At 43.0% G+C, this 18,230-nt stretch overlaps 1 protein-coding gene across 4 annotated transcripts in view; it reads right to left on the minus strand.

Moving 5' to 3' along the window:
* Positions 1–18,230, minus strand: part of ARHGAP26 (Rho GTPase activating protein 26) — a 411,458-nt gene that overhangs the window by 136,588 nt on the left and 256,640 nt on the right. For all 4 annotated transcript variants that reach the window (XM_031671891.2, XM_072955787.1, XM_031671880.2 and 1 more), the window contains exon 17: positions 16,706–16,811. In XM_031671891.2, coding sequence (XP_031527751.2) covers positions 16,706–16,811 — 106 coding nt within the window. The remainder of the gene's footprint in view (positions 1–16,705; positions 16,812–18,230) is intronic.

The following is an 18,230-nucleotide window of genomic DNA, read 5'->3' on the forward strand; positions in this document are numbered from 1 at the left end:
CCAGTGCCTCCTCCAAAAATGAATAAACAAATAAACTTAATTACCACCCCCCCAAAAAATAAAAAAAAATAAAGACACAAGAACCTAAATATAACATTAAAGAAAACTGTAAGTCAATAAATATGAACCTCATGGTAGCCACACACCAAAAACGTACAAGAGATACACAAAAAATAAAGACACAGGAACCTAAATGTAACACTAAAGAAAATTGTCAAACCACAAGAGAAGAGACTAAGAGAAGAAGAGAACACAAACTACAAAAAACACCCAGAAAACAATTAACAAAATGACAATAGATATATACTTATCAGTAATCACTTTAAATATTAATGGATTAAATGCTCCAATCAAAAGACATAGGGTGGCTGAATGCATTAAAAAAAACAAGACCCATCTATATGCTGCCTAAAAGAGACTCACTTCAGATCCAAAGATACACACAGACTGAAAGTGAAAGAATGGAAAAACACTTTCCATACAAATGGGAACAAAAAGAAAGCTAATGCTCAAATGAATCAGACTTCAAAACAAAGACTGTAACAAATGACAAAAAAGGGCACTATATAATGATAAAAGGATCAACCCAAGAAGAGGATATAACATTCATAAATATTTATGTACCCAACCTAGGAGCACCTAAATATATAAAGCAAATATTAACAGACATAAAGGGAGAAACTGATGGTAACACAATAATAGTAGGGGACTTTAATATTCCATTTACATCACTGGATAGATCATTTAGGCAGAAGATCAATAAGGAAACATTGGCCTTGAATGACAATTAAACCAAATTGACTTCATAGATACATATAGAGAGAACACTCCACCCAAAACCCAGCAGAACGCACATCCTTTGCAAGCACACATGGAACATTCTTCAGGAGAAATCACATGTTAGGCCATAGAACAGATCTCAATAAAATTTTAAAAAAATGAAATCATATCAAGCATCTTTTTAACCACAATGGTATGAAACTGGAGATCAATTATAAGAATGAAACTGGAAAAGGCACAAATACATGGAGACTAAACAACATGCCGCTGAACAACCAATAGGTCAACAAAGAAATCAAAGAGAAAATTTTTAAAAATCTGGAGACAAATGAAAATGGAAACACAGCTTTCCAAAATCTATGAGACAGCAAAAGCAGTTCTAAGAGGGAAGTTTATAGCAATACAAGCCTACCTCAAGAAACAAGAAACATCTCAAATAAAAACCTAACTTTACACCTAGAAGAACTAGAAAAAGGAAAGGCAAAACCCAAAGTTAGCAGAAGAAAGCAAATAATAAAGATCAGAAAACAAATAAATGCAATAGAGACTAAAAAAGAGAGAAAAAACAACATAAAAAGATCAATAAAAGTAAGAATTGGTTTTGAAAAGATTTTTTAAAATGATGAACCATTAACCAGACTCATGAGTTGGGGGAGGGAGAGTGGGAAGCAGAGACAGGGAGAGCGAGAGAGAGGGAGAGAGAGACCAAATAAATAAAATCAGAAAGAGAACTTGCAAATGATACCACAGAAATACAAAAATAGTAACACTACCATAAACAACCGTATGCCAACAAATCAGACAACCTAGCAGAAATGGATAAATTCCTAGAAACAGTCTATCTCCCAAGACTGAATTCAGAAGAAATAGAAAATCTGATCAAACAAATCACTAGTAATAAAACTGAATCAGTAATCAGAAAACACCCAAGAAACAAAACTCTAGGACCACTGGCTTCACAGGTGAATTCTACCAAGCATTAAGAAGAGTTAATACTTAATATTCTCAAACTACGCCAAAAAATTAAAGAGGAAGGAATGCTTCCAAACTTGTTCTACAAGGCCAGCTTTATCCTGATACTAAACACAGAGACAATACAAAAATGGAAACTCACAAGCCAATATCCCTGATGAACACAGATGCAAAAATTCTCAACAGAATACTACTAGCAAACTGAAGTCAACAATACATTAAAAAGATAACCCACTATGATCAAGTGGGATTTATTCCAGGGATGCAAGGGTGATTCAACATCTGCAAATGTATCAGTGTGATATACCACGTTAACAAGACAAAACATAAAAATCATGTCATCTCAATGGAGTCAGAAAAAGCATTTGGCAAAATCTAACATCCATTTATGATTTAAAATACTCTTAACAAAGTGGGTATAGAGCGAACATGCCTTAACATAATAAAGGCCATATATGACAAATCCACAGCTAACATCAGCTTTTAAGAGCAGGAAGAAACAAGGATGCCCACTCTCACCACTTTTATTCAACATAGTATTAGAAGTCCTAGCCACATTAATCAGACAAGAAAAGGAGGTAAACATATTCAAACTGGAAAGGAATAAGTAAAATTGTCACTGTTTGCAGACGACATGATACTACATACTAAAAATCCTGCAGAATCCACCAAAAAACTTAGAATAAATGAATTCAGTAAAATTGCAGGAAACAATATTAGCGTACAAAAATCTACAATGTTTCTACTTACTAATAACAATCGATTAAAAAGAGAAATTAAAGACAAAAGTCCATTTACAATTGCACAAAAAGATTAAGATATCTAGGAATAAATTTAACCAAGGAAGTGAAAACCTGTACTCTGAAATGTATGATATTGATGAAAGAAATTGAAGATGACACAGATTGATAGAATGATACTTCATGCCCATGGATTGGAAGAATTAATATTGTTAAAATGTCCATACTGCCCAAAGCAACCTACAGATTCAATGCTATCCCTACCAAAGTGCCCAAGGCACTTTTCACAGAACTAAAACACATAATCCTAAAATTTGAATGGAATCACAAAAGACCCCAAAGAGCCAAAACAATCTTGAGAAAGAAGAACGCTGGAGGTATCACACACCCCGATTTCAAACTATACTACAAAGCTACAGAAATCAAAACAGCATGGTAATGGAACAAAACAGACACACAGACCAATGGAAGAGAACAGAGAGCCTAGAAATGAACCCACGCTTACATGGTCAATTAATTCACAACAAAAGAAGTAAGAATGTATAATGGGGAAAAGACACTTTCTTCAATGAATGATGCTGGGAAAACTGGACAACTACATGTGAAAGAATAAAACTAGACCACTTTCTCAGACCATATACCGAAAAACAAAAACAGAAACAAAACCCTGAAAATAGATGTAAAACTTAAATGTAAAACCTGAAACCACAAAACTCTTGGATGAAAACACAGGCAGAAACTCTTCTGATATCAGTCTTAGCAATATTTTTTGGATCTGTCTCTTCAGACAGGAGTAACAAAAGCAAAAATAGACAAATGGGACTACACCAAATTGAAAAGCTTTCACCCAGCAAAGAAAACCATCAACAAAATGAAAAGGCAACCTACCAAATAGGGGAAGATATTTGTAAATTATATGTCTGATAAGGGGTTAACATCCAAAATACATAAAGAATTAATACAATTCAATATCAAAAAAAGAAACAATCTGACTTTAAACGTAGGCAAAAGATCTGAATAGACATTTTTCCAAGGGAGACACAGATGGCCAACAGGCACGTTAAAAGATGCTCAACGTTACCAACCATCAGGGAAATGCAAATCAAAACCACAGTGATACACCACTTCACACCTATAAGAATAGCTACTATCAAAAAGACAAGAAATAAGTGTTATTGAGGATGCAGAGGAAAGGGAATCCTTTGTGCATTGTTGGTGGGAATGTAAATTGGTACAACCACTTCAGAAAACAGTATGAAGGTTCCTTAAAAAACTGAAAATAGAACTATCATACAATCTAGCAATTCCACTTCTGGGTATTTACCTGAAGTAAACAAAAACACTCATTTGAAAAGACAGATGCATACTAATGTTCATAGAAGCATTATTTACGGTAGCCAAGATATAGAAATAACCTAAGTGTCCACTGATGAATGAATGGATAAAGAAGATGTGATACACGCACACAATGGAATACTACTCAACCACAAAAAAGAATAAAATTTTTCCATCTGTGACAACACGGATGGACCTAGAGGGTATTATGCTAAGTGAAGTAAGTCAGACAGAGAAAGGCAAATGCTGTATGATTTCACTTATATATGGAATCTAAAAGACAAAACAAATGAACAAACATAAAATAAAAACGGACTCACAGATACAGCATAAAATAAAAACAGACTCACAGGTACAACAAAGTGGTGGTCACCAGTGTGGAGGGATGTCAGGGGATGGGAGAAATAGGTGAAGGCGATTAAGAGGTACATACTTCTGTTATAAAATAAATAAATCACGGGGAGGTAATGTACAGCATCGGGAAAACAGTCAGTAATGCTGCAACAACTTTGTGTGGGGACATATCGTAAGCCGACTTATCATGGTGATCATTAAGTAATGTATAAAACTATCAAATCACTATGTTACACATCTGGAACTAATATTATAAGTCAATTACACTTTAATAAAAAAATTTCTTTAAAGAGTCACAACACATTAATGACACAACAAGGAAAGGAAAATCTACAGTCTTGGCTGTGCTTTTCTCCTCTTTCTTTAACTGTCTCCCTAGGGCCAGGGAGATCAACTGTGGGAGACAAGCAACCAGTTTGGAAGAGAAACTCCTGTCTAAGTGGCATGCAGAGCGGGTAGGTGGCAGTTCTAGTGAGAAGGGAAGTGTGGCTCTTAAAGCAGCAAAACATTAAAGTTCTCTTTCAACAGCGAGGACAAGAAAGCCTGACCAGCCGGCTAGACTGAGAGGCAGGTTTGAAACGGGAAACCCCCAGTTGCCTGGTGACTTAAGGAAACGTGTTTCAACGTGTCTAGTTCTGGGGACTGGGTTAACCAAGCCAGCACCACGTTCACTCCATCAAACACCCCTGGAGGTGATTCTGGGATGAGGGCACGTCTGAAGACACGCTCTGAAGGGAGGCCCCAGGCTTTCATGAAGAGCGAGCTCGTGTGAAAACATAATCAAGCATTCTGGGGAGCCGCGCTGCGTAACCAGGTGCTAGGGAAGCACCTGCATGCTGTGTTTGTTCTTCTGTGTTTATCATTATCGTGGTTTCATACTCTACACAATGATGGATAATAGGGTTATCTAGGCACTTACAAGATCCACCGCAGAGTTAAGATTTGTGCCAAGGCCTGAGGCTCACAACACAACTCTTGGAGTACTCGATGTTTCTACCTGCCTGGCGACCTTTGAAAAACGGCATCCAATTTTTCCTTAGACTGTCCCTCACCTGTTGCATGTGGTCCTTCTAAGAATGCCAGCTGAGTACCCCACTACCGCCTCACCACAGAACGGGGTGCACTCCCCTAGAGGCCATTACCACTCCCTTTGCAGGCAGCGCTAGCCTGGAGTGGAATCACAAGAAGACAGAGGAGGTCAAAGGTGAGATGTGAGTTTCCTGGGTATTTCCCACTCTTTATTTCATTCATTATTCAACAAGTATCGACAGCATGCCTCCTGCTACATGCAAAGCACTGTTGTGGGCAATGTGGAGGTGGACAAATTTTTGACCTCACAGAGCTTACATTTCATTGAGAAGGTGATAAATAAGTCAAATATATAGTATATTAGATGGTGATACATGTTATGGAAAAAAAATTAAGCAATACTAGCGGGTACAGCACAGGAGCTGGAGGTTATAATTCTAGAGCAAGACCTCACTGGGGAGGGAGAGGAGAGAAAGAGGGCAGATCAGGTCTAAGGACCCAAGGAACTGATCCCGGGACACAGAGAACAAGACTGAAAAGGAGCAGCCAAGGAGGCAGGAAAAAAAACCAGGAGAGAGTGTGTCGTCCTGGAAGCCAAGTGAAGAGTGCCTTTCAAGGAGAAGGGAGTAAAAACCTGGGTGAGACCCTCCAGAACGATCAGGGAAGGGAAGTCTGAAACTGACTTAGCCACTCTAACAGGAGGCATTTCAAGGGAGCAGTCAGTGCAAAGGTCTGAGCAGTGCCGGTCCAAGAGGGCATTCTGGCATCTAACAGAGACAACTGTTGGAGACATTCTGCCAAGAAGAGCACAAAGAAATGGGATGGTATCTAAAAGGGGATGCAAGACCCAAAAAGTTTTTTTGTTTTGTTGTTTTCGTTCTTCATTTGTAAAGGGTCAGAGAAATTACATGTGCTGATGCGAAAGATTCAGCAGAAACTGAAGTTAAGGATGTAAGGAGACAGAGGGTAAAACTACTGGGGCCAAATCCTTCAGGATACCACTGGAGAACAGCTCTAGTGCCCCAGTGAGGGGACCGCCTGTAGGCAGGAGCACTGAGTGTCCCTCTAACACACGTGGAGGGAAGGTAGAAACATGGGAACAGGTGTGGTGGCTTGTGCACGTCCTTCTAGTCACATCTATTTGCTAAGTGAAATAGCAAGCAAGGTCTGAGACAACCAACTGGAAGAGAAGAGTGAATGGTGCAGGGACACAGAGTCAGATACGAGGCACACAAGGGCGCTTGAGGGTGCGTTCCAATGTCTGATGGTTCAACTTTACTTTCAATGACTCCCAGGAGACTTTCAATAAATTCCCTTCCTTTTTCTTTTTTTTAATTAGCCAAGTTGACTTCTGTTCTTTACCACCAGAGACCTAATATACCAGTTCTTTCTTGAGGCCTTAGGGTTATTCCATCTTCTCATTGAAAGTCTGACTTTAATAAAATAGTGACCCTATGCTATCAAATCCTATGCACCTCCAAGTGCACAAGAAGATCTGCTTGCAATATAACAATGAGCCGAACATTTTGGGTTCCTCTACCACCTACTGAACAGAACCAAGAAACAGTGACTTACACTTAACAATAGCAGATTGGAAACACCAAATCAGTATGCTAAACAGCTTAAAGGAGAAAATTTCCATATGTGTGAGAAAGCAGAAAGGGTTGACACCAAAATTCAAATTGCCTTAATATTTTTTCAAACCCTCTTTTGAGTTAAACTGCAAAAGTGTCTACCAAGACAGAATGAAGACCAATACGTGTACAACTTTCCTTGGAGCATAGACGAATACTTCATTACAGATTTCAGTGACTCAGGGAGGGAAACCCATGTGAAGACTGCACTGAGGGTAAACTGGAAGTAAAGAGAAATATTCTCACACTGGATGACACTATTCAATCTGGGAATGGCATCTGAGAGGCAGTCACACTGAGTAAGAAAGCAGGCGAGCCAGACTCTCCCACAAGGAGAAACATTTTGAAGATCTCAAAGCCGAGTGGAAATTTCCAGACCATTCAGACTAAGATGAGTCTTCATGATATAACGGGTCATCCCCCTCCAGGAAATTAAGAGTTATTAAACTGCAGCAAAGACAGCTGCTCCTGAGATGAAATCAGCCTTGTGACACCAAGAAGCAGGAGGGTGAGGAGCTGCTACCTTCCCATGGGAAGCAGCCCCATACGGCTTGTTCTTTCAAACAGGTGCACAGCTCCACAGGGCATGTGAAACCGGAAGAGCCCTGATGCTCACAGGGAAGGGTACGGCTTGGTCTAAGCTATGACCTGAATGCAGGAAGCAACAGCTCTTTCTCCTGGCTGACCCTATCCTGGCATATCCTTTGCTAGGAAGGGTGAGAAAGGAGCTCAGCCCTTTGGGCCAAATGCATACAAACTGCCAAGAAAACAAAAGCAAAAGTAAACACACACACACACACACATCTCCCCAGTGGATTAGAGCTGTATGTGATACATTTTTGGCATAAGGGTTTTGCTTGCCAATAAGAGAACTGTGAAGAAAGCCTCATCTCCTCAGTAAGAATGCCTTATTTTGGTTTAATTGTTAGAACCATTTCTCCATCTTCCCCTACATTAAGGCAGAGCTCCCTGACCCTCTGTCCCCCATTCCCTGATTTCTCAAAGAGATGGTAAAAGCTTACACTGATAGAGGTATACTACTTGCCAGATGTTGTTCGAAGGGCTTTACATAAATTAATTAATGTAATCCTCACAAGGACTCTAAGAGGGGAGGTACTATTGTTGTCTTAAGGTTTTCCCAGAAAGAAGAGCCTAAGGTGAAGGATTGTAGGACGTACTCTCCCAGCAGGTCCTCAGGGGGAATGAGGCAGAGAAGCCAGCCACCAAGACTTGCTCCATCTGTTGGGATCATCTTCCAAGAGGCTACCTAGTGACTGGCATTTGGGATGCCCAGTTTCCATCTCTCATTAGTCAAAGGCTTCCCCTCGGAGTTTTTTTTAATACCCTCTTGCTTCCCCGTAGTACATGTGCGGACGCCACTTTATGTCACGCCTCCCTGGGGTGGGAGGTGCGGGGCTGGGGCACGTGCCACGGGCATGAGGCTACAAGCTCTCAGGCTGCACCGGCGTGAAATGTGTTGGAGGCTGCACAACCGGTCACCACGGTGGTAGCTGAAGTACGCACGAAGTATGCACAGGAGGAGCCAAGATAATCTGATGTGCAATGTAAACATTTCTGATACAATTATTGTATTTCCTTTCTCAGATGGGAAAACTCGAACACAAAGAAGTGAAGTCATCCATGCAGTTCCAGAAGAGACAAGCAAAACACTATGTAGTGTGGCTCCAGAACGTTCCCCCTTCATCACTGTGTTCTCAAGCACCTACAGATGACCTGCAACTGCCCTGAAGTCTGCCAGCTGCCTCGCTGCAGCCCCCACTGTTTGAGCCACAGTAGCTGTGAGCTGGTTGGAAGACCAGTCAGTGTAAGAAAGAAAGACTTGCTAATAATGCTCACCACGCAGTGCAGTGAAATCAGTCACTGACGCTCAGCCAAAGACAGACATTTAATGAAACCACCCCCAGGGCCAATGCAGAAGAAATCTGGCTTGTAAGGGTGGAAATAAATGAAAGAGATGATAAAAACACAAACAGAAAAGATCAATGAAACTGAGAGCTCCTTTTCAAAAAGGTAAACAAATAAAACTTTACCTAGACCCACTGAGAAAAAAGGAGAGAACTGAAAATCAGAAAAGAGGCGGAGAAGGAAAGAAGGAAGGGAAGAAGGAAAATAAATCTGACCCTGCTAAGGGTTGGCAAAGAAGAAACTAAACTGTGTTCCTGCTCGTTAATACTCTCACTTTTGTAAGACCCTGAAATAACTGGAGCATCGTTAAGAAAGGAAAAGAAAGCACCCTCTTCTTTGCTCTTCCCTGGATCTGAAAGGGAACGCCACAGGTGACTTGATGGCTCCAGAGGAGGAAGCATCAGAGGTGCATCAAAAAACAGGAAAGCTGCAGCAGGGAAGGTATAGCTCAGTGGCAGAGTGTGTGCTTAGCATGCACGAGGTCCTGGGTTCAATCCCCAGTACCTCCATTAGAAACAAATAAATAAACCTAATTAACTCTTCCCTCCAAAAAAAAAAAAAAAAACCAGGAAAGTCGCTGGAAAAAAAATAACTCAAACAGAAGTGGAACAACTCAAAACAAACAAGAGACCCAAATCAAAGGAGCCCTGAGGCTCCTGAGCTTGAACAGCTTGAAGCCAAGCATTTCCCCTTTCAGAATGGATATTTCTTATGATGTGAATGTGAAAGATTTAGTTCCTTGAACTCAGGAAAGTTTTTGATTTTTTTTTTTAAGCAAAAAATTTGAACTGAACTTGCGTCTTTCCTTCTCCTAACCCTGAAGGCAAGGCTGGAAGACTGTAGGACACAGAAATTCCTGGGTAAGTGAAGGTCTGGCAGCTGGGCTGAACAAGGGTTGAGCTCCGATTTCTTCTGCATTTCCATTAATTTAAAGTGCTAAGTTGCCTGTTTGTTTTAAACTATGTGGTTGTCCTCTTTGCAGTGTCCCTTTAAATAGATTTTCCTTTGGCTCCGCCAAAAATAGCTAGAGAAGGTCCTTTGAGAATCCCATTCTTAGTCTTAAAAAAATACACTCTCCTCCCCGCTCCCTGCACATAAATAGGCCTGGAAGCAGCACCTCTCACTTCTTCCAGGGACCGCCAATCTATCAAAAACATGAATCTTTCAGGAAGAAAACAGAGCTGGTCAGGAAACAACCTCCCAGCCCATTTCTGCTTGTTCATTATGTGATCACCAAATATCAAGGCCCTCTTTCGGGATGAGCAGACAGGCAGGTCAGGGGCTGAATACCCAAATGCCTGCACCGCGGCCAGGCAGGTGGTGGACAGGGGTAAAAACGGGCCAGGCACCAGGGGGCCTGTTAGGAGCTAGGCGAACTGCAGAAGGCATGCCTGGGGGCGCAGGGAGTGGCCTTCGCCCAGTTCCAGCCAGCTGTTAGCAAGGAGATTTCAATGTTTTCAAGGAAAGTGACCCTGTTAAAAATGCCGGAGACCTGTCCGAGTTTTAAAAACAGCAACGTGTGCGACCAAAATACAAAAGAGAACACACGTGTGGGCTGCTCTGGCTAGAGGCCCTTGTTTTTAACCGCTAGGTAAGAAAGAAAGATAAAGGAAGACACAATGCCTGTTCCCCGGGAGCTCATGACCCAGTGAGACGGAGAAGACACACAGCGTGTAAACTGTCCCTCCAGGTGGAACATGATACAGGTTACGAGAGAGGAACCAGAAAAGGCTACTGGGGTTCAGGAATGCGAGAGGGCACCTGAGGCAGAAAGGATTCTTGCAGGCAGGGGCATTTGAGCTGAGGCTAGAGAATGAGGTAGACTCTGGCAGGCAGAAGCTGAGGAGGGACCATTCCAGACAGAGAGAGAAGCAAAAAAGGAGGGAGCAGGGAAGAGGATGGCTGAGGGACGGCGGAGGTACTCCTACAGCTACTCACACGCGTCTACCATGCACCATGCTGGGGGGCGGAGGGAGGTTGATCATGAGGGACACACACCAGGCTGCAAAGATTAAGAGGGCCCAGCCCAGACAAGGCCTGTGAGGCCGTATCCAGAGTTTTATCTTAAGAGGCAAGGGAAAGCTGCCCTTGAAGTTTTTTTTTTTTTTTGAAGCAGGGGAATCACATGTTGAGATCCACAGTGTTCCAAGTTCCCCAGTTACAGGACATGCATTCTGCGGACAGGAAGGGAGCCAGAGCTCCACCAGCCAGAACAAGCGGCGAGGAGCCCTTTGCAAGCAGTCTGGGAATGAGATGATGACAGCTGGGACCGGGCGGGGGAGGGGGTAGTGATGGACTCGGAAAAAAGAGGACGGATTCAAGCGATAGTTAGGGGTTAAAGTCCCCAGGACTATCAGTTCAGGGCAGGGATCGATGGGGAATGTGGGCAACGTGGCTCTGGGAGGGGGTGGGCAGGGGAGCAGGCCACACCCCAAGTGGCCCAGCAGCCAAGCAATTCTGTGCCGGCAGCAGTGGGTGTCTCGCGGTTACTAGAGAGAAGAAAGGTTCAGAAGCCAGGGTGTATGGCTGGGGGAAGGTGGCCAGAGAAGCTCACAGGAGCTTTCCATCTTAGAAAGCCATCATCTCCAAAGTACTGTTTTCTTTTAAATGTGCTCTGTAAAATTCCGTAGCTATTTTGTTTGGACGAGTCTTGACGGCAAGGAAACAACTAGCTCTTCTCATGCATTCAACAGCTCTCCAGTAGCTAAATCTTCTCTTCCAGACTTGGGATGGAAGAAGAAGGAACAGGGGAGTATCTATAAGATATACATTAATGCCAAGGATCCATGCCCACCTTCCTTACTCGGACCCCTTCTTGAGAACCTCAAGGAATGCTAGTTAACTACTGAGGCCCATTCTCCCTGGTGCCAAGGCCTAGCAGTGACTTTCTTTATAACCACAGGCATCTTCACATAAACCCAATTCACTCTGCTTGTTGATCATTAAGGAAATGTGAAGACATCCTTCTTGACTTGCAGGGGTGCCTGGAAGTCCTTGAACCCCAGTCACGGGAAGGAGAAAGCAGCCAAGTCACTAGACACCCAACCCTTGATAACTTGTGGAGTCTGCGTATTTTGATAAGGTCTCACTCGTACGCCAAGCATTTGTCCTACAACGTTCCTTCACGATCCCTGCAACCTACAGAATTTCATCCTTTCTGGAGAGTCACAACACGTAACACAGTATCCAAATAGACATCCGGTACTCAGGTAATGAAAAGAACCATAGGGAAACAGTAAGCGGCAATGGGACTGAAGTTGATTTTGGCCTCCCCATTGCTCTCTCTCCCCCTCTCCCCCTGAAATCTTAGAATTTCAGTGTAGACGTGTCCATGCTGCAGGTGTGTTCATCTCCCCTCTGAAAAAGGACCTTTTATCCCATATGTCCTGGTCATGTTAGCACACCATGCAAAGACCATTCAGTAGACTTAATACTCGCTATTAAATGTTATTTTACCTAAATTACTTGCAGTAGGCACTGTGGGCTGCCTATCCAGAGCTCCACTTTTATACTGGCATCCATGTCTCCCACAAATGGCCCAGGTAAATCCTGTTTGGGGTGAAAAACCATGATGGTCCCATTACCTTTGCCAGCAAATGCTTCAAATCTGAGATGAGATGGGAAGTCTACTGGAGAGCTTCTGGGAGAAGCATCATCACACCTCTTAAGAACAGACTCAAGAAGGAAATACAGCTACCCTTGAACCACACTCCTGCAGTCAGAAGTCCTTGTATAAGTCTATAGTCAACTCTCCATATCTCTGGTTCCACAGCCATGGATTCAATCAGCCATACTGTATTATGCAGATAAATAGTGCATATTTAGTGGACAAAATCCACATACGAAGGGACCCGCACAGTTCGAACCCATGTTGTTCAGGTGTCAGTGCCTTTCTGCCTCTGGACAACCATGAGTGACAACCATGAATGTGCAGCGTGCAGTGCAACATCTTCTGACCCTGAGAGGGGTGAGCCAACACAGTGAAGCTGGCCGTGACCAGGATCGTGAAAATAACCTGAGTACTTCATGAGCCAAGAAATTCACCAACCCTCAGCACTGATTGTGTGTAATGAGACAACAGATTCTCTTATTGTTTAAGCCATTTTGAATTGGATTTTTCGTTTCTTGCAGTCCAAAGCATCTAAAATGATACAATACCTCTCTGGAGAAGCAAGAAAAGGGCCTAGCAACAAAGGAATAGGTGCTTCAGGAAAGAGACTAAGATTTATTTCTGAAAAAGTGTTTCAGGAAAACCAGCTGTGAAAGGTATTTTTAATAGTCAGCCCTGATGTACAGAGGGCCCTCTGAAATCCTCCTGTGCAGCATAAAGTTACAGCAAGCCACTGTGAATGGTATGTGTGGGGATATACAACATATTTGGAGTCATTATAACATGTAAACATTAGGCAACTACCATGAAATTAGTCTTTATTATTCATCTACTCTTATTTCCTTCTACAATGGTAAGATTGGGCTTTTTTTTTCTTTTTTCTTTTTTTTATCGCCCTTCTACCTCATGAATACACAGAGTTTCATGATTGGAAGGGAACTCAGAAAACCAGGCTCAAAGAGATTGAATGATTTCAACAAGGTCTTACAGCTAGCTGGGGGCAGTTTTCCTTATTACTAAAAATGCTTCATGTGTGATTTTAAAACAAAGTCATTTGCTGAACACCCGGTTTAATGCAAATTTGAACTGTAAAGACATGAGAAATCAAAACCAGAATTTTATTTTTAGTAATTTCATTATGAAAATAAAATCTGTTTGAACTCACTGCTTTGAGCTTCCTCTTCCCTATTTCCCACACCCTCCCAAATCCCAGCCCATGTCTCTCAATACCATTTCTCCCTCCTTGAAAATCCTTGCATATGGCCCATCCTCTAGGCCACTGGTTCTGAAAAGACTGTTTGAACCCGATTTTTCTAGGAAGTAAACCAGAAATGCAGATTCCTAGGCGGGTCCAAATCAGTAGATCGAGGGTAGGGCCCAGCACTGTCAGCGTAAACAAGCACCCCAGGTGAGCCTCGTTGTGCTTTGAGTTTCGAGGCACGTGACTCCAGACTGCTAGATTCCAGGATCCAAATAGCAAACATCTAATTATCACAGTAGATTTATGCTGGAACAACAAAAAATATGTGCAGAGTTGCCTATAATTTTTATGTTCCCTCTGAGGTCTGAAACAGATCCAACAGCTCTGTGATCTGGATGCCCCCTGAATCATTTGCGTGGAGGTTTGGGGTTTTTATTCTTTCCCCCTAAGACTTTTTTCCCCTTTGAATGAATTTCTACTTGGGATTAAATATAAAATGTCTTAACTCTCCCTCCTGAGCTAAAGGAAATCAATTTTGGAAAGTGTTTCAAAAGAGTAGTTTAAAAAATACACAAAATTTCTTCCCTTTGAACCAGATGCCTGGGACTCACAGGGCCAACACAGTAGGTAATGAGAGAAGTAAACACCGGCTTTTCCAGCAGCATCAACCCTGAAACCAAAACTGAGGAAGGAAGCTGACCATTAAGTAAGTGGATCGGAGGAACAATAGCTCAGGCGTATCCTCGGGTAAGTTCGAACCTGAGAAAACAGGAATGAAACAGACAAACCCCTTGTCCCAAGTTCACTTGCCCTTCCTGTTCGATTTTAAAATAGGACGCTGCTGTAAATGAGAATAGAGAGTTCACGTGGAATCTTACAATGCCGCTGGGCTCCAGAAAATTCTTTCAGATGTAAACAAATACTCCTTACTGGATTCAGCAGTACTCGTTTATACTAACTCCTCCACGACATTTTAAATCTAGAGGCTGCAGAGAACAAGGACCCAGCGTGCAGAGAATGGGAGTCCGTGTGTTCTAACATCAGCCCTGACCAACTCACATTAAAGCCATGAGGGGGTGTCTGGCAGTAGACTTCTTAATGGTTACACGAACAGAGAAATGCCACATAACCTCCCAGAACCAAAGAAAATCATTAAGTATCAGAGATGAGACATAATGTTCCAGAAATGCTATAAAACAAATTAAGTCCAGCAAGAAAATTGGTTTCAATTCGTCAGAAGGCCAAAGTCAAGATCACAGCTGTAACTTGCATTTTCCACGTGTACTTCTTCTCGGGTGAGGGACAAAGAGCGGACTTCACTGGGAGAGAAGAGGGTAGAACAAGAGGGAGACAGCGATCCAACCACCGGAGGTGAGGAGGCTCGACTGCCCGATACCCACCTCGAGGGTTTTGGGTTTTTGTTTTTTTTTTCCTCTCTTTTTCTTTAAAGGTTCCTAACAATTCTCAGGGCACTTACAAATGGGAAGATTTAGTTGTGGCTCTGCTGGATCACCACTTACTCTTGGTCTCTCTCAGTCCGATTAAACCCTCATCTCAACGGCACGGCTTGAAAAGCCCAGCTGCTTTCAGCTGGTTGCTGTCTTTGTCCAGCTGCTCCCAGCAGGCTCGGAGGCCTCCTTAACACCCAGCGGCCACACAGCAGGCATGAGCATCCCATCATGGGCTTGGCTGCGGTATACCTGGCACCTCCTCTGCTCTGCTGGAGGCAGGCCCTTCAAGTGTGCAGGTCCGCTCTGAACCAGCTCTCCCACTTAACAAATGCTGACTAGGGTGCGTGGCACAGGAACCACACCGCCAGCTGAGAGCATCTGGAGCTACTTTTTAAAGCCCAGTTCCCATCATTTAAAACACACTTCATCATGATTCTCGGACACTTTTGCGGCATTCTCCTTGCAAACTTGCACGTTCTCCACTAAGCTTAATTGTTTCTGAACGTGCAGTTCTCATATGGCAGGGCAAGAAAAAAAAATTTGACGTGTAACAAAGCTGCCCTTGATTCTGCCTAATTACTTCTCACAACATGCAAAATACTCATTTGTTCATAATTAAAATCTGTGGAAATCTTTATGGTAACTTACATACTCTCTCTCCAAAATATCAAATATCATATTGGTAGAAATATGAAAACAAACCATGATCATCTCCCTCAGCAGAGTATCAACTTATCCCAAAGAAATGACTTAATGGCAGAACGAAGTGTGGGTAAGGGCTAAATTTATAACACATCAGTTCCATAGAACACAGAGTTGAATGATTTAGGGTAACTGTTACACTCTGTCTTTCCTTACGCTCTAGTCTCCCATCAAGAACATCCATCAAAGCTGATGGGAGGTTAGACCACACACACATGCGGTGGCTGACACCGGAAGGGGTGTCAGTGAGGCCAATCCGAAAAGGGCCAAGCAACAGTAAATACACAAAACTTCTAAACAGTTCCAAGAGTATAAATATCCTAGCAGGAAAAACAGGCCCCCACTGGTTTTCTTTCATTATCTCTGAGGGCATCTACCAATTCCTCTCTTTTTTAAATTTCAAGGGCTTTGATACATGTAACTTTTAAAATCAGTGACACTGTAGAGAAAAGGGAGCTTACTATCCCTATTTGACAGGTGAAGGAACTAAGGAATTGAGAAGTCAGTGGCTCGTCCAGAGGTAGGGAAGGGGTTTGTTAAAAACAGAACCAGCTCTAGAATCTGGGCCTCTTTATTCCAAATGCAAGGTCTGTAAACTCATAACATCTTCCTGTTTGCTCTTAATCATCACAAGAACATATAACTCCTGAAAAATCTGCTTGGTGATCTGGTATCATAGAGGACACACTCCTGTTTGCCCTTGACCATCACAAGAGCAAAGATCCCCCTGGAAGGTCTGCCTGGTGGCCCGGTCACATGGGCACTTCCCCAGCCTCCTCTGCAAAAAGCATCTGACATCTGCTGCTGCCGTCCATTGCAGCTAACACTTCACACATTTCTCTCCTAAGCCTGCAGCACACCTGATGCAATAGTGGGAGGGGGAAACATAAGCAGAACGGAGACTGGCTTCAGTGCAAAGATAAGAACTTTCCGGGGGTGAGAAAAGGGCCAGCAATCGGTCTTAAACCTACTTTGCCAAGTGGTTCATGAGCAGCTGTAACATCTGCCTGTTTTTCTCTGGGAGCCGATGAACAAGGCTGTGGATTTCAGAGACCCGAGACTCTTGATTCTCCAGCTCTGCAAAGGAAGGAGGTAGGTAACATGTGATGAGTGTCACAGCTAACTCAGTGGGCAAGGCCAAAAAACAGGACACCAAAGGTTGGGCACAACAGGCTGAGGATTTCCCAAGGGTTTAGGATCCTGTTCTGTGTACTCCTGACTAGAATGACTAGACCTAGAAGTGCTTTTAATGGCACTTTCCATAACAGAATTCATTTAAAAAAATGACCATCAAGAAAACTCAAGCTGCAATGATGACGTGATGAAATGGAGCCAGTCAAACACACACTCAGAGCAGGAACACTCTTGGGAGCAGCTGGCTCCCTAGAGTGACGGCTTCATTTCTAGGAAGGAAGGAACTTGGTGCCCCTATCAGTTTTTTTGTGATAAACAAATTGTACATGAACGACATCGCAAGGGTCTCAAATACCAAAATAACACCTCGAGATGGCACCAAAGAAATCAAAGGGCCTCTCCAGCGATTCTCAGGTCAGGCGCAACCACCTGCCTGGTAAAGACAGGAACGGCAGAGAAAAGGAGAAAGTCTTTCTGCCACCCTGTAACCTACGTCGCGGGCTGTCACATTCTCTTGGTTGAACCCGGAGTAGTGGCTCTGTTTCTCTGGGAAACAGACTGATGATACGCACCACACCTATTTACAGGACTGAGGTGAGGTTTCATTAGAGGACGGTTGCTATGGGTTCGGAATTTCTCTGTGAAGGAAATCACATAAACACTATCTTCACCTCCAGTGTTCTCCTGTGTCTTTCTCCTCTGTTTTACAGGGACAACTCTGAGCAGGTAAGGCCACCTGAATATTAGGTACTACAGAATGAGCCAGCAGTAGCTACCGGGGTAGACAGAGTCTGCAAGCCTAAAGGAAGCAGGGAGAGGCAGAGGCTAGCGACATAGGAGCACGGTGGGGACTCATGCCGGATTTAAATCTGACAGAGAATCTACTGCCCCTTACAGGAGGCCTGCCCCACGTAGACAGATTCCGGTCTACTCAGGGTAGTTTGCACCTAATCCCCATGTATTTTAATACTAGTAATATGACGCTCAGGACTTGGATGATACAGCTGAAGAATGATCGGAAGCTGGAAATGCACGCCATGATGGAAAGAGGACTGGGAAGTTATATAAATGGTGTCCTATTCAGGGAAACTCGCCCGATGCTCAATTTAGGTAATGTGCAAAGTCTGATTCATTCCGAAAAATGCCACTCCGAGGCTGGAAAAAACCCCAGGAGTCAGAGCTCCAATAATCAAAATTAGAAAGGCAAACTTGCTTTTCTCACCTCTCCCCACCCCCAAAAACTCACTTCTGAAGTTTCTCCCCTCCACTGGAAATTCAGCGTGGTGACAAGGTCGCTAGCAATCTGACTTCGTTTTGCTCTTATTCTGCATCAGTCTCACGAGTGTGTTATGTGGGGTGTTT

Source organism: Vicugna pacos, chromosome 3 (assembly GCF_048564905.1).
Source record: "Vicugna pacos chromosome 3, VicPac4, whole genome shotgun sequence".
In the NCBI taxonomy this organism is placed as follows: domain Eukaryota; kingdom Metazoa; phylum Chordata; class Mammalia; order Artiodactyla; family Camelidae; genus Vicugna; species Vicugna pacos.